This window comes from Aethalodelphis obliquidens, unplaced genomic scaffold (genome assembly GCF_003676395.1).
Source record: "Aethalodelphis obliquidens isolate GAN/ISIS:26980383/991018 unplaced genomic scaffold, ASM367639v1 scaffold14, whole genome shotgun sequence".
Taxonomy (NCBI): Eukaryota; Metazoa; Chordata; class Mammalia; order Artiodactyla; family Delphinidae; genus Aethalodelphis; species Aethalodelphis obliquidens.
Window position 1 is genome coordinate 3378636 of NW_020837958.1, and position 21806 is coordinate 3400441.

Genomic DNA, 21806 nt, shown 5'->3' on the forward strand with positions numbered 1-21806 from the left:
GTGTATATATATATATATATATATATATAAAATAAATATTACTCAGCCATAAAAAAGAATGAAATTCTGCCATTTGCAACAACATGGATGGACCTAGAGGGTACTATGCTTAGTGAAATAAGTCAGACTGAGAAAAACAAATACTGTGTTATCACTTATATGTGGAATCCAAAAAATAAAACAAATGAATAAATATAGCAAAACAGAAACAGACTCACAGAGAGAACAAACTAGGAGTTACCAGTGGGGAAAGGGAAGAGGGGAGGGGCAAGATAGGGCTAGGGGATTAAGAGATACAAACTACTATGTATAAAATAAATAAGTCACAAGGATATATTGAACAGGAAATACAGCCATTATTTTGTATATGGAGTATAATCTATAAAAACATTAAATCACTATGTTGTACACCTGAAACTAATATAATATTGTAAACCAACTATATTTAAATAAAATAAAAAATATGTAAATAAATAAAGCAAAGCATAATAAAACAAGGTAATAGTCCAAAAATAAACAAGTAAAGACAACAAAGATGGGAGGGAGGACCCAAAATTGAATACAATCGTGAAACAAATGAGCCTAACTGTATTTTAAATAAATAACACAGGGAAGGGGATAATAATTACCCAAGTTACTTTTAGACACAGTACTGTGACTATATATATATATATATATATATATATATATATATATATATATCTTCAGGCTAAAAACAGAAACAACCATGAAGAAATGCTAAACTCTAGCTTGTAGGATTATTTTTCACAGTCATGGATGAGTGATTCTCAAACTGTGTATTCTTGTATTAACCAAATAAGTAAATACATTACAGATAATAGGAGTCAGATTTCTCATTATCAACAGAGACTGTTACAAATGTGGAAAGGGAGAAGCTAAAATTAATCATATTGCATTGCAAGAGGGAGGAACACTCCCCAACTCATTCTACGAGGCCACCATCACCCTGATACCAAAACCAGCCAAAGATGTCACAAAGAAAACTACAAGCCATTATCACTGATAAACATACATGCAAAAATCCTCAACAAAATACTAGCAAACAGAATCTAACAGCACATGAAAAGGATCATACACCATGATCAAGTGGGGTTTATTCCAGGAATGCAAGGATTCTTCAACATACGCAAATCAATCAATGTGATACAACATATTAACAAATTGAAGGAGAAAAACCATATGACATCTCAATAGATGCAGAAAAAGCTTTCGACAAAATTCAACACCTATTTATGATAAAAACCTTCCAGAAAGTAGGCATAGAGGGAGCTTACCTCAACATAATAAAGCCCATATATGACAACCCCACAGCCAACATCACTCTCAATGGTGAACAACTGAAACCATTTCCACTAAGATCAGGAACAAGACAAGGTTGCCCACTCTCACCACTATTATTCAACATAGTTTTGGAAGTTTTAGCTATAGCAATCAGAGAAGAAAAAGAAATAAAAGGAATCCAAATTGGAAAAGAAGAAGTAAAGCTGTCACTGTTTGCAGATGACAGGATACATGATACTATACACAGAGACTCCTAAAGACTCTACCAGAAAACTACTAGGGCTAATCAGTGAATATGGTAAAGTAGCAGGATACAAAATTAATGCAGAGAAATCTCTTGCATTCCTATACACTAATGATGAAAAATCTGAAAGAGAAATTAAGGAAACACTCCCATTTACCACTGCAACAAAAAGAATAAAATACCTAGGAATAAACCTACCTAAGGAGACAAAAGACCTGTATGCAGAAAACTGTAAGGCACAGATGAAAGAAATTAAAGATGATACCAACAGATGGAGAGATATACCATGTTCTTGGATTAGAAGAATCAACATTGTGAAAATGACTATACTACCCAAAGCAATCTACAGATTCAATGCAATCCCTATCAAACTACAAATGGCATTTTTGACAGAACTAGAACAAAAAATTTCACAATTGGTATGGAAACACAAAAGACCCCGAATAGCCAAAGCAATCTTGAGAAAGAAAAACGGAGCTGGAGGCATCAGGCTCCCTGACTTCAGACAAAGCAACAGTAATCAAGACAGTATGGGGCTTCCCTGGTGGCGCAGTGGTTGAGAATCTGCCTGTCAATGCAGGGGACACAGGTTCAAGCCCTGGTCTGGGAGGATCCCACATGCCGCGGAGCAACTAAGCCCGTGCGCCACAGCTACTAAGCCTGCACGTCTGGAGCCTGTGCTCCGCAACAAGAGAAGGCCGCGACAGTGAGAGGCCCGCGCACCACGATGAAGAGTGGCCCCCACTTGCCGCAACTAGAGAAAGCCCTCACACAGAAACGAAGACCCAACACAGCCAAAAATAATTAATTAATTAAATTTTTAAAAAGACAGTATGGTACTGGCACAAAAACAGAAATATAGATCAATGGAACAGGATAGAAAGCCTAGAGATAAACCTATGCACATATGGTCGCCTTATCTTTGATAAAGGAGGCAAGAATATACAATGGAGAAAAGACAGCCTCTTCAGTAAGTGGTGCTGGGAAAACTGGACAGCTACATGTAAAAGAATGAAATTAGAACACTCCCTAAAACCATACACAAAAATAAACTCAAAATTGATTAAAGACCTAAATGTAAGGCCAGACACTCTCAAACTCTTAGAGGAAAACATAGGCAGAACACTCTGACATAAATCACAGCAAGATGCTTTTTGACCCACCTCCCAGAGAAATGGAAATAAAAACAAAAATAAACAAATGGGACCTAATGAAACTGAAAAGTTCTTGCAGAGCAAAGGAAACCATAAACAAGACGAAAAGACAGCACTCAGAATGGGAGAAAATATTTGCAAACGAAGCAACTGACAAAGGACCAATCTCCAAAATTTACAAGCAGCTCATGCAGCTCAATATCAAAAAAACAAACAACCCCATCCAAAAATGGGCAGAAGACCTAAATAGACATTTCTCCAAAGAAGATATACAGATGGCCAAGAAACACGTGAAAGAATGCTCAACATCACTAATCATTAGAGAAATGCAAAGCAAAAATACAATGAGGTATCATCTCACACCAGTCAGAATGGCCACCATCAAAAAATCTACAAATGATAAATGCTGGAGAGGGTGTGGAGAAAAGGGAACCCTCTTGCACTGTTGGTGGGAATGTAAATTGGTACAGCCACTGTGGAGAACAGTATGGAAGTTCCTTAGAAAACTAGAAATAGGACTACCATATGACCCAGCGATCCCAGTACTGGGCATATGAAAACCATAATTCAAAAAGAGTCATGGGGGGCTTCCCTGGTGGCACAGTGGTTGAGAGTCCACCTGCTGATGCTGGGGACACAGGTTCGTGCCCCGGTCCAGGAAGATCCCACATGCCGTGGAGCGGCTGGGCCCGTGAGCCATGGCCACTGAGCCTGCGCATCCGGAGCCTGTGCTCTGCAACAGGAGAGGTCACAACAGTGAGAGGCCCGTGTAGCGCAAAAAAAAAAAAAAAAAAAAGAGTCATGTACCACAATGTTCATTGCAGCTCTATTTACAACAGCCAGGACATGGAAGCAACCTAAGTGTCCATCGACAGATGAATGAATAAAGAAGATGTGGCACATATATATACAATGGAATATTACTCAGCCTTAAAAAAAAATGAAATTGAGTTATTTGTAGTGAGGTGGATGGACCTAGAGTTTGTCATACAGAGTGAAGTAAGTCAGAAAGAGAAAAACAAATACCGTATGCTAACACATATATATGGAATCTAAAGGGGAAAAAAATGGTTATGAAGAACCTAGGGGCAGGACAGGAATAATGACGCAGATGTAGAGAATGGACTTGAGAATGTGGGGAGGGGGAAGGGTAAGCTGGGACGAAGTGAGAGAGTGGCATGGACTTATATATACTACCAAAATAGATAGCTAGTGGGAAGCAGCCGCATAGCACAGGGAGATCAGCTAGGTGGTTTGTGACCACCTAGAGGGGTGGGATAGGGAGGGTGGGAGGGAGACGCAAGAGGGAGGAGATATGGGGATATATGTATATGTATAGCTGATTCACTTTGTTATAAAGCAGAAACTAACATACCATTGTAAAGCAATTATACTCCAATAAAGATGTTAAAAAAAATCCTATTGCATTGCAACGGGAGGTTTCAGTGTCATCTCATGGTTTTAGATAGATAAATAGATAGAAAGAACATAGATATAGATTTAGGCATGTGCATAATACATGTATTTTCTAATTCTGTCTGCTAAGAGAGCCTAGGAACAATGACACCCTAGTAACAATGTGCACAACTGGCACCCAGATCTTGGTTTCTAAATACCATTCTCCACTAGAAGGCAAGTAGGATGAACCTAGAACATCTTGCTGCGCTGAAAGTAAGAAAGTACTCAGAGATTGACAGGACCTCTCCAAAAGTCACAGAAGCCAGGTTGTTTTTTTTTTTTTGACTCCCACTGGCCAAACCTGGGATAATTTGAACATTATAATAATGATAGTAACAAATTATAGCCCTTAGAATAAAGAAAGGACCCATGAGTCCACAGTGACAGAGTGAAAGCAGATTCTTCCTTACAATAAGATGATCACTAATAAATGTAGAAGGAATGACAGAATTTAAAAATCACCATTTGGCAGCTACCAGGGTTAGGAGAACAATTTGATGAGAAACAGAACAGACACTATTCAACTTTCTCCCCACAAGATGTTAGTCTTAAAAAGGAAAACAGAACTTTACAGTGAGAAACATGGCAGATGCAGACACCACCTTAACCAAGAGGTCAGAGTTAATCTCACCAGGAATGGGACAGAGAGATCATATGCCTGAAAAGGACACAACATCACTTAGCTTGAATCTGATCATTAGGAAACCTTAGAGAAAGCCAAACTGAGGCCAATCTACAGAATAACTGGCCTATACATGTCAAATATGTCTAAATCGTGAAAGACAAAGACTGACAACTGAGTACAATGTGTGATCCTGGACTGGATCCTGGGTGGGAAAAACGTTTTTGTTTTTCTTTTGCTAAAAAAGACATCAGTAAGCAGGACAACTGGAAAACATTTAAATGAAGTCTAAAAATTAGACAAAGGTATTATATCATTATTAATTTCTTTTTTCATTATTAATTTCTTGATTTAATAAATGTACTGTGGTTATGGCAGAGAACAACCCTGTTTTTTTGGAAATACTTAAGTGTACGGGTAAAAAAGGTAACATGTACAATTTAGTCTCAAATAATGTGTATATGTGTGTGTATAAATACACACACACAGAACACACACACACACAAAGGAGGTGGCAGAATCTGGATGACAGTATAAAGGAATTCTTTGTATTATTTTTGCAACTTTTCTGTGAGTCTGAAATCACCTAAAAAATTTTTTTTTAATTTTTAAAACTTTAAAAATTAAGTTAGATCGTTTACTCACCTGCCCCAGAGTCTCCAATAATGTCCTATCACGACAAAAGCCAAAGTCCTTCAAGGCCCTGAAGGAAGCACCCATCCCCTGACTGCCCACCTCTCTCCCCTCTTCCAATGCTGCCCTTCCTGTGTTTACTGCCCTCCAGCCACACAGGCCTCCCTGCTGCTCCTAAGACACGCCAAGCATGCTCCCACCTCAGGGCCTTTGTACCTGCTGTCTCCACAAGTCTGGAGTGCACTTCCTCTAGACTGGCTCACTCTTTCATGTCTTCTAGTCTCTGCTTAAACATCACTTCTCAGAGAGGCCTTCTCCAACCACTCTGTCTCAATCGCCCCGTCCCCACCTCTCACTCCCTTACTCAGCTTAATTTTTCTCCTATCAGGATTGCTATTCTAGATCTGCTTACTGACACACTCTCCTTCTAGGAAGGAAGCTCTCTGAAGACACAGGAGACCCTATCTGTTAGGGTCCTTTTTGGACACCCTGGAATACTGCCTGGACCACAGTAAGCACTCAGTAAATATTTGCTGAACGACTGAATGAATGAATGGCTTTTCCTCCACCCGTGACCTCTGGTTGGTGTCTGGCTCACATATACTGACAACTTGACCAGTGACTAGCACCACGCCTAACACCTTAAATACACTATCTCGCTCAACCCTCACACAGCCTAATGGAATAGAGCCAGGACTTGAACCCAGGCCTGTGCTACTCACGTGTCTCAATCCTCCCAACCCGAGGCCCTGCTATTCCCGCCTGCCCAGCCATGCCCAGGGGACTTTACCAGCACAGAACATGTTGTCGGTGATGCGGATCCGGGTGGAGGCCTTGCAGACCGGCCGCTCCACGATGGGCAGGTTCACCACCTGTAGCACGCTGGGCTGCACCTCAGCAATATTGGCTGTCCACGTCTCCCTCAGGTTGCCCCAGCCCGTCACTCGCCCTTTGTATCCAGCCCGGAGCAACCTTTGGGGAAAGGAGAAGGACTGAGTGAGAACAGACCAGTCTAGAAACCTCCTGGCCCCAACACCATCCCTTAGAGACCTGAATCTAAAACACCTGTGCAGGAAGACGCTGAGGCGTGGAAAAGGGAAGGAACTTCGGCAAGGCAATAGGCTGTCAGAGTCAGGCCCAGAACCCAGCCCAGGTCCTCAGCTGCCAGCCCCCTGGCTGCCCCCCAACCACCTGCCCCCTGGCCAACCCCCTCGGCTCCCCCCCAAGCCACCCCCTGGCTGCCCTTCTGGCCGCCCCACTTGGTTGCTGTGTCCTTGTCGGGCAGGCACACGGGGTGGACGTATTCGGTGAAGCTGATGGGCTTCCTGAGCTTCAGCAGGGCGATGTCCCGGTCCAGGTTCTCCCTCCAGTTGTACCTGGGGTGGATGTGGATCTTTTCCAGCATGGAGATCTTTTCAATCTTTCGCTCATAGCTGTGCAGACCCCAGCAGAGAAAAGGAGAAGCTGTAGGCCACCCAATGAGGGGCAGCTGGTTCCCCGAGGAAGAAAACTGCCTGCCCTCAGGGTCTGGGAGTCAGCGTAACCAGCAGGCCACCAGTGAGGGTGAGAGGGCCGGCTCCTGTCCTGGCAGCTTCTTCCTGGCCTGAAGTTGCCCAGAGCTTTGGGATCAAACAGCCCAGGCAGGTAGGGGGAGGGACGCAGCCTGTAGGCCCTGATCCCAACAGCCTCTACTCAGAGGTCACACCTGGGCCATGTCCTGGTGCCTGGAAGGGTGCTAAGGGCAGGCCAGGATTCTGCTCTCTGCAAAGGCTTAGTTTCTCTGTCCCCAGGTCCAAGCTTCAGTCAGGATGTGGCCACATAGACTTTACAGCAGAGCCTACAGGGTTTTCTACTGTGGGAGATGTACAGACATATCCCTCGTGGCCCAGAGTCACCAGAGCCCCTCACAGTCACTCGGGAGGACGCGGACCCCTGCCAGACACGCATGGGCCCCCACTTCTGTACCTGGTGCGGGAGTGCTTGCCAATGCGCACCAGAAGGTCATTCTCAGTGAAGTTCTTGTCCCAAGGCGGGTACAGAAGACAGTGGGCAGCGGTGAGGATCCAGCGGTCACTGATGAGGCTGGCCCCGCACAGCAGCTCCTGGGGACTCTTCCGGAAAAGCATCACCTGCCTGGGAGAAGAAGTGGGAAGCATTGGGAGGTGGGAGGGCTGCCCCTCCACCAGCCCTACAAGCGCAAAGTCCCAGGTTTAAGAACTAACTGGACAGAGCTCCCTACTGGGCCCAGACCCCAGCTTGACCTTCCCGTTCTTGGGGACCGGGGCATATATGTGACACCGCGGGGCTGCCACCTGCTTTTTGCACCCCCTCCTCTCATCAAGCTTCTTCCAGGCCAGAGTTGGCACAGCTTAGCACAGCTCTGGGGTCAGAAGAACAGGAATCTAGTCCTGCTCTGTAACCCATTCACTAGCAGCACCACTTAGGCGAGTCACTTAAGCGCTCCGACCCTCAGCTTCACCATCTGCTTTGGAGAAGTAGTAAACCCAATCTCAAAAGGTGGCTGTGAGGGTTCGATGAGATGTTGGTGCCGGGCTAGGTTGTCTGTGGAGCCTAGACCTGTGAGGGCAGAGGAGTCTCCCAGGGCGCGGGATGCAGGCGCGCAAGGGGTCGGTGGGGGCAGGGAGCACGCACCAGGGCGCCAGGCCAATCTCCGCATCCCGGCCCTCCACGATGCGCCCCTCGATGTAGGAATCGAACAGCTCCTGTTCCGTTTTGTCCTGCACCAACTTATTCTCGAACAGAGGCCGCAGGCCACAGTCTGCCGAGCCAGCGGGACCGTTAGGGGCCGAGCGCTGCAACACCCGCCCCCGCCCCCATGCCGCGGCCCCGCGCCCCTCCGGCCGCCGCCTGACCTGCCTCCCCGGCGCCGAAGGTCCTCTCGTTGAAGAAGGGCTGAAATGTGTCCGCAGCGGTGCGTCCCTCTATGGCCGCATCCGGTTCCTCGCCCAGCCCATATCCCACCTCCTCATCCACCGGCTCCTCTGCAGGGACCCAGACACCAGCTGCGGCTGGGCCAGGCCATTCCTCACCCACCCTCTGACCTCCCCAAGCCCCCAGGCAGCCGCGGAGGTCGTCTGGTGTAGAGATTAAGAGCGCAAGCGCACCTGCGTTACTAGGAAACCAAACCTCGTGGGCCTCAGTTTCCTCAGCTGTAAGGTGGAGCTAGGATTACGCCCACCCGGTTAACGTCAGGTGTCATGAATGCACTCACTGGTGAGTGGTAAGCCTCAGATCAGGTGGTAAAGCCTTAGATCAGGGGAGGCACTGTTCTTGTTGTTCCCTCCAGGCTGTGTCCTCTGTCTCATGTCCCCTGCCCTGCCCTCTCACCGCAATAGTCCAGGTCGCAGTACTCAAAGTCGCCAGGCTCCCCGGCCACGTAGCACCACGCGCCCTCCTCATCCCCGTCTGGGTTGCGGCAGAAGTTCTCCACCAGTGGGACAGCCGGGCTGAAGTCCTGGTCCTTGCTCAGGACCTTGGCCCACTCGCTGGCCCAGGCAAGGCAGGGAGACCCATGTGTGGTCACCGCCAGGTGCCCCTGGTACTGCTGGCCGCGATCAGGGATGCACATTTCTGATTGAGGTGACAGATTCACTGCAAAGTCTCTGGAGTTTGAGGTCAGCTCCACAGTGACTCGCTCCTGGCCTGGTGGGTGAGGAAACAGAGGAGCAGAGTGGGTGGGACCACACGTGGAGCCAGACGGGATGTGAATCCCTGCCTTTCGGCCTTTATCCTATAGACCTCAAGTCACTTATCCTCTCTGAGCCGCAGTCTGCTTGCCTATGAAAGGGAATACTAATGCGTTTTTGCAGGGTTATTGAGAGATTTAAACAAAATATATGGCATAAGTGTCTGGTGCATAATAAGCCAGAGATAGGAACCAGGTTTCATCTCCTGCGCTATCTGTAATCTATTGGTAGTGACTGCCTGGAGTTTAAGGATTCTGTGCTTTCACAAGGGCACAGTAGGAAAAATAGCTGGGATCCACTGAGGATGTCTACACAGGGAGTAGGTCAGTTTCAGCATGCCTGCAACATATTTATCATAGGTGTTCAGGGGTGGGGGCTTGGTAAACTGTAGCTGTTTTTGTTACTATGATTGGCAACTCGCTGTAAGACTGGCCCCAGCATCCCTCACTGGGTCCTACAGGGATGCATGAAGGACAAAGAAGAGCAACCCATGTTTGGTAGATTGAGTTACTGGCACTAATTCTTTACTCCTACCTGGATCCACCTGGATCCACATCCTCTGCTCTGTTATTTTACAAGCAAAGGTGTAAAGGTCCACCTCTTGACCTTGGCCTTGATCATGGGACTTGCTTTGGCCAATGGCATGTGGGCAGAGCTGACTCTGCCAGTTCTGAGCCTAGGCTTAAAGATGTGTGTCTGCTCACTGCTTGGTATTTCTGCCGCCCCCATGGAAGAAGCTGCTGCCTTTCAGCCTCCCCCCGCAATGAGTACACACGGAGCAGACATGGACCCACCCACACAAGGAGCCAAGCTCAGTTGGACCCATTGTTTGACGTAGGGCCACCAGCCGAGCCCAGCCTACACCTGGACCCCACTGACGCGTGAGCGAGTGCAGCTGAGATCAGCAGAGCCACCCCAGCTGAACCTCAGACACATAAGAAATAAATGCGGGACTTCCCTGGAGGTCCAGTGGTTAAGATCTCCCCTTCCAATACAGGGGGTGTGGGTTCAATCCCTGGTCGGGGAGCTAAGATACCACGTGCCTCGCAGCCAAAAAACCAAAACAGAAGCAATATTGTAACAAATTCAATAAAGACTTTAAAAATGGTCCACATCAAAAAAAAAAAAAAGAAAGAAATGCTTATCGGTGTATGCCCCCCAGCTTTTGTGGCTGTTTGTGATTTTGTGGGGTTTGCAGCATTATTATGGCTATAGCTAGCTGACACATCATGGGAAATAATGATGACAGAATCATGCAGGGCTGGACTGTACGAGGCTTGCTCTGTGATGCTCGGCAAAGGGTACATGGACTGAAATGGTTAGGAAGGGCTTCCTGGAGGGAAGATGCCTCAAGCAGGAAGTAAAGCATATTTAGAATGGGCCACATCCTGGATCATAAGGAAGCAGAGGCTGTGGAGGGAGGAGAGGAGGCTGGAAGCTAACTCTCTCTGGTCTCCTGACTTCACTAACCAACAAGCTCAAATATGTCGTCAGTAACTAACACCAGCTCAAAGGGAGCCAGGATCTTGATTCCCATCCTGTGCTGCCAGGCCCATGAAGACCCATGGGCCTTGGCCATGCCCACCTGATCTCCCCCAGCTCACCGCAGACAGGGATGCTGCACTCCTCCCTCTGCACAGTGGGGAGCGTAGTGTAGCACCAGGGCCCAGTGATGCTGCCATCTGGGTTGCGGCAAAAATTCTCCTGCAGGTCAGCTCCAGGGTGGGTGGTAGAGTTGATTCTGGAACAGAAAATTGCTCAGCAGGAGGCGTCTCCCCCACCCCCAGTGTCTCCTCACCCCCTATTCTCAGACCCCTGGCAGACAGGCCTGCCCATCACTCACTCCGGCTTATGTGGGTAGCGACTCCTCCACAGCTGGCATTCGATGCCTGACCGGGTGAAGCTCACGTTCCCTCGGTAGTTCATACCCAGACCTTCGGCACAGTTACCTGCAGAGACCCCCAGCCCAGGTCTCCTACACTGAGGACTTGTCCCCGCTTCTCTCCTAGTAAAGCTCTATCGGTCCATCCCCTCCAAGCTACCTCTGGTCCATGACCCTTAACCTGCATTTACTCAGCACTTCCTCTGTACCCAGCAGTTCTACAATCCATTTAACCGTAGTTACCAAATATTCACTGAGTGCCCACTGTGTGACAACCATGTGACAGGCACTATGCCAGGTACTAAGGACACAGCAATGAATAAGACAGTCATAGTCAAGTAGGTTCCTGCCCTCATAGAGCTAATATTCAGTGGCTCCTCATAGCCAGCAGAATGAAAAAGTGAACAAGGTTCTCCGAATCTGGCCCTGTTATCTTAGCTCCTCGTGCCTAAGGGCCTTTGCACGTGCTCTTTCCTTTGCCTTGGCCATGCTTTCCTATTTATTCATCAGTGCATCCCACAAATCCAAGTAAAACTCTACTTCTTCTGGGGAGCAGTCCTTGATTCTGCCAGCAAACGAAATGCTCCCTCTCCTGGAATTCTCTTGGCACCTGGAACAGAACTTTTCCATCAATTACTTTGATGTTTTGTATTTTTGTTTTCTGATGAAACTGTGAGCTCCCTGATTCTCTTAAAATCCCCAGCACTCAACCATAGAGCTTGACACACAGCAGGGGCTTAGTGAAATGTCTATTGAATAAATTACTTAACAAATGAAAGCATAGCCAGTGTGATTAAAGAGTTCCATGTTGTGGGGTCTACTGTCATACTAAAGGTGTATTCAGAATGCCGTGGAGGAGGGAGGATGCACCTTGAAGGCTCAGCAAGGTGGTGGCATTTGAACTAATTCTTGAAGGATAGGGGGGTTTTCAGTAGGCACTGACGGCTGCTCCAGGGGGAGATGATAATGTAAGCAGGGGCCAGGATCTAGAAACATCTTGCCCTGTTGAGAGAAGTGCTTGCTGTCAGCAAGCTGGGGGGCTGGATTCAGGGCTGGTGCAATGGTAGATAAAGCTTGAAGGGAAGGTTAAGATCAGAACCTGCAAAATCCACTAGGCTAAGAAGCCTGTGCTTTATTCTCGGGGCAATGCGGAGCCACTCAAGGTTTTGGAGAAAGAATGTGACATCATCGAAGCTCTGCCTTGGGGACATGGGGAAGACTGATTGGCATGGGCAGGGGCTCTGATGAGAATCAGGCCTTAAACATTATTTCATTACCCGTGCATTCATTTGTTCCTCCAATATTAATCATCTTACTGACTGCCAGGCACAGAGCCAGGTGCAAAGACACATCCTTGACCGCAGGACCAGAAAGGCAATGTCAGCTGCTAGAGGCCACCACCCCTGGGCCACAACTCCTACCCAACCCCTACTCTGCTCTTCTCCCAGGCTGTCCCCTCCTATCCTGTCCCCACACCCTCATGTCAGTTCCTCACCTTCCAGACATTCAATGAGCTTTTCTCGAGGTTTCCTCAACGACTCACAAGCTGGAAAAGACCCAGAAACATCATTGAGATTGAGGTAGGGATAGGACAGGTTCAAGTGAAGGGTGGGATGACATTCAGAAACGGAGAGAAAGGGACGCGTATGGAAGAAAGGAAGGAAAGAGGCGTGGGTGGAGGAATGGAGGATTGGATGGATCAGAAAATTCTCTGGAGTGGGGCACCCTCTAACTTGGGTCCCCAGGACTCCCTTCCTGGAGCAAACCCTTCCCAGTGCTTACCTGTGTACTTGGCCCAGAACACATCCTGAAAAACAAGGCTGAGTGTGAGGCTGTGGTAGGATCCTGTTTTGTTTTGTTTTTTTGTAAACTTCCTGTCTTCTCCTTATACTTTCCCCTTTCCCTTACCCTGGTCACGCTCTGGGGAGGTTTGTGGCAGAGTTTTCTACTTTTGCTTCTAAAAGCCCAAGCCCGCAGAGGAGAAGAGTATCTGAGGAGAGGGGAGCTCCCTGCCTTCCCCACCGCCCGCCCCCCCGCCCCTGGCCAGACAAGATTGAAAGGGATTCCCCGGGGTGGGGTAGACTGGAGAAGAGGGGCCCAGGCAGAGCCCCAGGGAAGGGAAAGCTTCAAAAGGCTCCTGGAACACTGAGGCCTAGGCCCAGGCCTGACCAGAGACCCACCTCCCAAGGGTGGCACAGAAGTAGCAGCAAAGCTAAAGTTGAGAGGCCATGTGGCCAGGGCCAGGGTCTCCAGAGATCCCAACATAGACAGATGTCTAAAGACTGAGGAGGCCCCCCTGCCCCCCAACGTCCTGGAGCCTCACCGTACCCTGGGGCCTTGACATAGCCCAGGCACTGGGGCCGCCTAGAAAGGCTGAGCCGCTCATCAGGGCAGCCCAGGGAAACGGGGCCAGAGATGAAGTTATCAACAAAGAGCTGTGATGCTCCCCGCTCCCCTCCTTGGTGCCCCTGCAGGGACCAAGGGGCCCCTTGGAGGGACCCCCAGCCCTCCCTCCCTGGGGCCTCACCGTGGCACTGGGAGACTCCAGGGCCTCGAAGGCCTCCTCACGGCTGCACTGCTCCTCCACACACTCTCGCTCCAGGTTGCCCTCCCGCCACTCCTCCAGGAAGCCGCTGTTGGCGCGTCGGACCCGCTGGAGCAGCGACAGTGCTTGCTGAGGGGCCAGGAACACTGCAGGAGAAGGGGCGTGGGACAGTGGCCTCAGGGGCCCAGGCTGTCTTAGCCACCACCAGCCACTTAGGGCAGGAAGCAAGCCTGGCCTGCCTGCTGGCTTCCAGAAAGGGGGTGTCTAGGATGGTGGCAGGACCTGAAAGGCTGCTAACGGCAGCCACTAGCCCCCCTCCTTTCATGGATCACCCCCAGCCCAACCCCCGTATTCCAAGAGAGAAGTAGTCACTGTCTGTCCAGCCCTGAGCACCTGGCTCCTTCCCTAAGCTGGACACAGTGAGCCGAGAGCCACCTGGGGGCCGGCCCTGTGCTCTCTGCCGAGCCAGGGGACCACAGCCCACAGGCCTACATCCCAGTCCGCCAGCCTGTCCCAGCTTCCAGGCCCCCCTTACCATGCTGGCTGTGCACAAGGCTAAACAGGGCAGCCAGGGCCAGGCAACCAGGTAGCCACAGGCCTCGGACGTGCGCCATAGTGTGTCCGCTCCCAGGACTCTGAGGGCTTGTCCTGACCCCTCTGGGTTAATGTTGAACCAACATGAAGAAATCAGCCAGGAAGCAGAGGTCAGCAGGTCAGGGCCGTGGGGACAGGTGGATAGATAGTCCGCCCCCGCCATCTGGGAGGACAGGTCCTCCTGGGACCAGGGATGGGTGGTCTGGGAGGAAGTCCCAGAGCAAAGACCAGCGTAGCCACCATCCAGCACCTCCCTCTCAGAGACACAGGCGAACTTGGGCCAGTGGGGTCACAAGATCTTCCTGAGGCTCCTTGCAATCCTAGCACACGGTGATGGTTGTTTTGATCTCTGTGTGTCTGTTTCCTCATCTGTACAGTGGGAAGAGTATCCTGTTGTGAGGACTAAAGGAGATTATGAATATATAGTAAGAACTTAATAATGAGTAGCTATATGGATGTAAACCAGTGGGGAGTTTTCTGTAATCACCACATGCACGTAAGAAAATGGAGGCGAGGGTGTGGCCAGATGAGAGCGGCCACCTTATCCCAGGACATACTGGGGCAGGGCTGGCCAACATTTGCCCCGGCCTCTCAGCCACTGATGGAGGGTCCCATTTCCACTCTTCCTTGTCTGGGAGCCAGGGAGCTGTGTTTGTGTGTGGTGGTTGCCTGGGAGGAGGAGCCAGGCCCTCTGGTCTATTTTCTCTCTCAGGTCTCCCAGGATGCGGCCTGGCCCGGAACAGGGGCAGCTCAAATCCCTGGTCTCCACAGCAGGGCCCTCCCTCTCCCACTGCCTATCTGCCCCGTGCCAGGCCTAGACTGGATGCTGGTCCCACACTACCCCTGCCCAGCCCTCCCCCACTTCCAGTTTGCAGTATGAAAGGTAAATATTAGTCCTGGGTCTCATTAGGACAGAGGGCCAAAGAGCAGGAACACAGGGAGCACAGGCTCTCACCTCGCTCTCCTTCGGGCCTGGCCGTTCAGGGTCTGGACTGCGGACATGTGCAGTCTGGGAAGATCACAGGGAGCGGCCCGGTGCAGAGCAGGGGAGGCAGGGCTGGCAGAGAACTGAGGACCAGGACTTGACTCCTACGAATCAGCTTAATGCCTGGGTGGCCCAGTTCCTACATACCTACATATATATTTATATATTTACATTATACACATATATTCTTTCCTATTTTTCTATATATTTTAAAAATTGAGGTTTAGCTTACATACGGTAATGTTGAAACCACTCCTAAGCGTTTTTTTTGTTTGTTTGTTTTTAATTTATGGCTCTGGGGTCTTCGTTGCTGTGCATGGGCTTTCTCTCTAGCTGCGGCGAGCAGGGGCTACTCTTTGCATTTCAGTGCGCGGGCTTCTCACTGCGGTGGCTTCTCTTGTTGCGGAGCACGGGCTCTAGGCATACGGGCTTCAGTAGTTGTCGCTCGCGGGCTCAGTAGTTGTGGCGCAGGGGCTTAGTTGCTCCACGGCATGTGGGATCTTCCCAGACCAGGGCTTGAACCCGTGTCCCCTGCGCCGGCAGGCGGATTCTTAACCACTGCGCCACCAGGGAAGTCCCCCTAAGTGTTTACCTCAAATTTGTATGCATACACCCATCAGATCAAGAGAGAGAACATTTCCAGCCCCCAACATACTTGCTGGAGTCATCCCTGAGATAACCACTAGTCTAACCACCATCACCATAAATCAGTTTTCCTACTTTCGAACTTCATGTAAATGGAAACCAGCAGCATGTACCTGTTTCTGTCTGACTTCTCTTGCTCAGCATGTTTCTGGGGTTCATCCCTGTTATGTGTATCAACATATCAGCAGTCTGTTCCTTTTAAAACTGTGTAGTATTTCACTACATGAGTATTGTAATTTCATTGATCCGTTCACCTGCTGATGGGCATTTGGATTAGTTTCCAGTTTGGGCTACAATGAATAGTGTGGCTGTGAATATTCGTATGCAGGTTTCTGGTGTAGATAAGCACTAATTTCTATTGGGTACATGCCCGGGGATGGATTTTCTGGGTCACAAGGCAGGCGTATGTTTTAATAAGCAACTCTGACAAATAGTTGTCCTGAGCGGTTGTGTTGGTTTACACTCCCACCAGCAATGTTTGAAGACTTCTGGCCGCTCGTATCTCACCAACCTCTATCTCATCCATCCATTTCACATCAACCATTCTGATAGATGTGTAGGTGTCTCATCGTGGTTTTAATTTGTATTCCCTGTTGACTAATGATGTGGAGCCTACTCTTCTTTTTTTCTTGGAGAGGAATGGTGAAAAGATCTCACCTCACTAATTTCTTTAAAAATTCCTTGAGTAAGAGAAGGGGGCAGAGCTCTTGAGAAGTGGAGAGAAGAGAGGTGCGGTTTCGTCCTTCCTGCTTCAAGTAGGTGGTCCTCCTTTTTCCGAGGACAGGCTTGGGCCAGTGCTGAGTCAACCTGAGAGAGAGAAGAGAAGGGGATGTTGCTGGCAGGGAGAAGGACAAAGCACATAACACATGGCACCTCTTCTACTAAGGGTTCGGGCGGAGTCAGGGGCCTGCTGACCTCCCCCTCGTTCCCTCACTGTCAGAACCCATCACTCCCGACAGACAAGCACCGCAGCATGAATGAGAGCACTGATTTAGGAGGCTGGTCCTGGGTTTCACTATCTGTAAAATCAGAATTATAACAATATTCACTGCACAAGGCTGTTGTTGAAGAACTTAAATAAGATCATACTGGTCACTCTGCAGACTCTGCTTTGGAGCTGCAGCCCCGCTGAGTCCATGGCACACTCACGCGCAGACGTGGCTGTTAAGGGGCAAGTCTCGGGCCGTGACTACTGTTTACAAGCTGTTTACAGACGATGTTCCCAAGGAGAAAACTTCGGTTCTCTAAGCACTGGGAAGATGAGATCTGGTTATAAGGGTTCCTGCTTTCCAAGGCTTATTCCTGGATTTATGCGTCAGGATGATGAATTTACATGCCATAATAGTACACACAGCAAGTCCATTTACGGGGAGAACTTTTCTGATGAGAACTTCACTTTGAATATGTCCAGACATCTGGTCCTTGGCAAATGCTGGACCCAACCCAAATGGCTCTGTGGGCTGTCTGCACAACTAAGACTGATGGGTTGGATGGCAAGCATGGGTTCTTTGGCCGGGAGAGAGATAGCACGGATATTGTGGAGGCCATGGGCATTTTGAGTCCAGGAATGGCAAGACCAGCAAGAAGACTCTAGGCCATTCTGAGAAATTTGATTTTGTGTTTTATCTTATCCCCACCATTCCTTTTGTTCCTGTGGAGAGCACCTCCCAGCTCTCAAATCCTGTTATCTTTGTGCTCTGACTCACTGTAATCCTTTGGATTCCATATACCCCTTGTCTCCTTCCAGGTTTAGCTGGATTCAGAGTTTAGGCGTTATGAAGTAAAAACTAAATTACTCCCCCAAAGCATATTATGTTTGTAAAGTCTCACAAGTCCTGCCACACAGTAAGCACTCAATAAACAGCACTATTACATGATATGATGCAACAGGAAATCCACAATGCTGCCTATGAAGTGTTCTTCCTAAAAGAGTGAACATAGGCTGGATCAAACCTCTAGCTTTACTTACTAGTTTACAGGAAATACAGACAACAGAGGAATAAGTTAGACACCACCATGAGGAATGAGGGACATTTGACAGGACAAGTGACCGCGGTTTCTCTAACAAATTCATGATGTGGCAATGCAAGGGGTGGGTGGGAAAGACTGTTCAGAATAATAGAAACCTAAGAGAGACCTAACAACCAAATGCATGAAGGGAATAAAATGACCATGACTGATTTAAACCTTTGAACACATCAACTGTAAAAAGACTATTTTAGAACAAATAAGAAAATCTAAACAGATTAGATATGCAATGATATGGAAGAATTAGTGTTAATTTGCTAAGTGTTATATGACACATTATTATATATTTTTTAATTCCTCATGAGTTACAGATTACACTGAAGGATTTACAGCAAAGATGAAACAAGCAGGGCAAAATGTTAGCGATAATTAAATCTAGGTAGTAACAAGATTGTTACATTATTCTTTTAAATGTTCTGTGTTTGACAACATTCACAGTGAAAAGTGGACTTAATTCCTTAATAAATGGAGGCTAGTATTATCAAGTGGGTTCTAGTTGGACAGCCTCCCTGTTTTCCTGGGTGAACACAAGACTGCACCTACCCTCTATTTTGCAGAGATGACCAAAGGAGAGCACCCCTCTGTGAATGTGCCTCTGGAGGGATCCAAGCACCTCCATGGGTGCAGGGTCCCAATAGACTGAGCACACCCTCAGGCTGCAGGGCCCCCTGCAAGCCTCCCAGCCAGGAACCGTCTCTCTGGAACTCTCTCTGGGCCCAGTGGTACTTGCAGCCAAGAGTGTCATTCCTGCTTTCAACACAAACACATACCTGCACCCTTAAAACAGATCCTACTTCCCTCTGAGAACAAGGCCATAACGAGGGGTTGCATTTCTGCCCAACAAGTTGGCATCAAACAAAATCACGAGTGAAGCCAGCATTATACTGTAAAGCGAAGCTCTATAATCACTGAAAACAGTTGAAATATGTTCCAGGACATAGAGTTACAGAATTTCAGAGCTGGAAAGGAGATCAGATATTATTAAATCCAGACGTTCTGGGTTTTTTTTTCTGTTTTCGTTTTTTTTTTTTTTTTTTTTCTTTTTTGGCCTCGCCACGCAGCATGCAGGATCTTAGTTCCCCGACCAGGGACTGAACCTGTGCCCCCTGCAGTGGAAGCGCAGAGTCTTAACCAGTGGACTGCCAGGGAAGTCCCAATCCAGATGCTCTAAAGCCTAGGGCTCTGTGCATGTACTACAGGGTGGCCTTGTCCTTTTGCATATTAAAAAAAAAAGAACTCAAAAATTGTAAATTTATCTTAAGACAAAAATAATTTTTTCCCTTTTGGCTGAAATTATGTCTTTTTAGATGGTTAATTACCTTATTTCTTCCTCAATCTGATCAACAGTTTTCTATTTTGACTCAAAAATATGAGTTTCTATTTAATAAAAAAAATTTTTTTAAATACAGGACCCACAGAAGAAAAAATAAGTTACCAAAAGGGCTTCACGGTGGAGCCGAGATTGGGACCCACTGATCTGGTCCAATTTCCCCATGTCACTGTGAGGAAATGGAGCCTCTGAGCTGGGAAGCTAATTGGTCAAGGTCATACAGAGTTGGGCGAGGACCAGGACTCGACTCCTGCCTCCCAGGCCATCGCTGCAAGGGGGACTACCGTATACCCAGAGGACACGCACCCAAAGTACAAAACTATTGTGAGTGATGCTGACCTGCCCAAACAGGCACTACCTGTAGGCAACATTTACCTCAATCTTGCTTGTCTTCCAAGTTAAGAGGGCTGATTCCAACACTATCAATAACCAGCTACAATTTATTAATTGCTCACCATGTGCCAGGTATGTAGCACTGATGAGGTACGTACTACAGCTATCCCCATTTTATGGATGAGGAAACTGAGGCATGGAGAAGTAACTTGCCTGAGTTTATGCAGCTAGTTAAGGGCAGAGCCATGATCCACACCTGAACTTGTCTAGTCCATGATGCTCTGCATTGTTTAAAGGTCCCTAAACATGAATCAAATTTTATTCTATTGTAAGATTTTTTTTCACACTATTAAAGCTGCAAATCAGGATAAAAGATTCTTTATCTCCTGCACTTTCTGACGTTTGGCTCAGCAGCTACACACACACTGCATGGTTTTGTTTGTTTGTTTTTGGCCTCGCCATGCAGCATGCAGGATCTTAGTTCCCCGAACAGGGATTGAATCTGTGGCCCCTGCAATAGAAGCACGGATCTTAGCCACTGGACTGCCAGGGAAGTCCCCTCACCCTGTGAATTTAAATTTGCATCTGTGTGAAGTAAGTCAGAAAGAGAAAAACAAATATCGTATACTAATACATATGTGTGGAATCTAGAAAAATGGTACAGATGAACCTATTTGCAGGGCAGGAATAGAAAGGCAGACGTAGAGAACGGATGTGTGGACACAGTGGGGGAAAGGGAGGGTGGGATGAATTGGGAGAGTAGGTTTGACATAAATACACTGCCATGTGTAAAATAGCTAGCTAGTGGGAACCTGCTGTACAGCACAGGGAGCTCAGCTCGGTGCTCTGTGATGGCCTGGTTGGGTGGGATGGGGTGGGGGAGGGAGGTCCAGGAGGGAGGGGATGTGTGTATGCGTATGGCTGATTCACTTCTCTGTGCATCAGAAACTAACACAACATTGTAAAGCAATTATACTCCAATTAAAAAAAAATTTGCATCTGTGAAAAGGTGTCCAGCAACATTTTCACTGCAACTTTGCTCTATAGCAAGAAGCAGCATTCAAATTCAGTGCTATATACACCAAACAGTTCAAAGTGACTTTATCAGGGGATGGAGAAAAGGAGAAGTAGGGAATAAAGGGACTTTCAACATTATAATGACACAAGAATTATTTTGATTGGGGGGAGATATTTTCTCAATGAAAAAAAATATTCCAGTTATCAGTCTTTCCAAGAACTGTCATTGCACTTTATTTTCATTGGAAGGGCACTAAAGTGGGTTTCAGAAGACCTGGGCCCTGTCCCGGTTCTGCTACTCACTGGTCTCATGCCTTAGAAGGTGACTTCTCTCTCGGCCTCCATTTTCCCATCTGTAACGTGAGGAAGTTGGACGATGCTCTCCGATGCCCATTCCCACTTCAGCCATGAGCGCTGGCTGAGCAGACATGCTCAAACCAGGTGGCTATGAATTTGTTGGCTTTGATCTGACACTGCTCTGCATCACCAGGGACAGTCTCAGTGGAGAGGAAAGTCCCTCATCTGTGTGGGGATGTGACAAAGCGGGGTAAACATCCCAGGTTTTGGTCTGAGGACAGTTGTGGGGTGTCGGCAGGCCTCCCCAGCAACCCAAAGCATCCCCACTTCCCTGCACTGTTCAGTATCAAGCAATGGGTATGTCCCCAAGTTAGCTAACAACGCTGGGCAGACACAGCTGAGAGGTTACCTGACTTGGAATGACCCGCCTGAAGCTGGAGCTGGAAAAGAGTAGGACCCACCAGGCTGAGTCAGGGGGTTGGCTGACTCAAAACTAGTATTAGCAGCTGTTTTTCAGGCTTTGGATGGTGTGGCCTTTCTCTCCACAGATCGTCGTCACCATCCCTTGCTGTCCTCCCTCTCCTTGGACAGTTTCAGAATGACGCTTTGCCACGAAGTTATTCACACCGGGTGGGTGGATGGGTTAAAGTCAGTGCAAAGCAGGAGACACGGGGCTGCTTATGACACGGAGATTGAGTGCTGGGAAGCCAGAGGACACGACACGTCACGATCCTGGCTCTGCTGTTTACTGAATGTGCGGTCTCGGCAGTTACCAATCCGCTCTGAACCTGTTTCCCCATCTGTGAAACACGCAGCACAACACCATTTGCAGGACAGGAGGATGGAACAAGAATGTAAGTTCCCCTGTCTCTCTTGCCTCCCCCTCCTCAAAGCAATGCAGTCTGGCTCCCAACTGCCCTCACTCAGCTCACCAGCGACTGGCAAATTTCAACCTTCTCAACAGCAAAGGACATCGTTACCCTCTTCTTCCTTGTTGAGATGTTCTTCCATCAGCTTCTGCGACTTACAC

At 48.1% G+C, this 21806-nt stretch overlaps 1 protein-coding gene across 1 annotated transcript in view; it reads right to left on the reverse strand.

The window, feature by feature from the left end:
* F2 (coagulation factor II, thrombin) overlaps window positions 1-15466 on the reverse strand; it is a 27262-nt gene extending 11796 nt beyond the window's left edge. The window contains exons 1-12 of the mRNA XM_027114833.1: window positions 14083-15466; window positions 13530-13693; window positions 12785-12809; window positions 12498-12548; window positions 10964-11069; window positions 10725-10861; window positions 8762-9076; window positions 8287-8415; window positions 8066-8192; window positions 7379-7546; window positions 6673-6846; window positions 6204-6385 (exon numbers count right to left, since the gene is read on the reverse strand). Coding sequence (XP_026970634.1) covers window positions 6204-6385; window positions 6673-6846; window positions 7379-7546; window positions 8066-8192; window positions 8287-8415; window positions 8762-9076; window positions 10725-10861; window positions 10964-11069; window positions 12498-12548; window positions 12785-12809; window positions 13530-13693; window positions 14083-14161 — 1657 coding nt within the window. The 5' untranslated portion in view covers window positions 14162-15466. The remainder of the gene's footprint in view (window positions 1-6203; window positions 6386-6672; window positions 6847-7378; window positions 7547-8065; window positions 8193-8286; window positions 8416-8761; window positions 9077-10724; window positions 10862-10963; window positions 11070-12497; window positions 12549-12784; window positions 12810-13529; window positions 13694-14082) is intronic.
* Between the last annotated feature and the right edge of the window lie 6340 nt (window positions 15467-21806).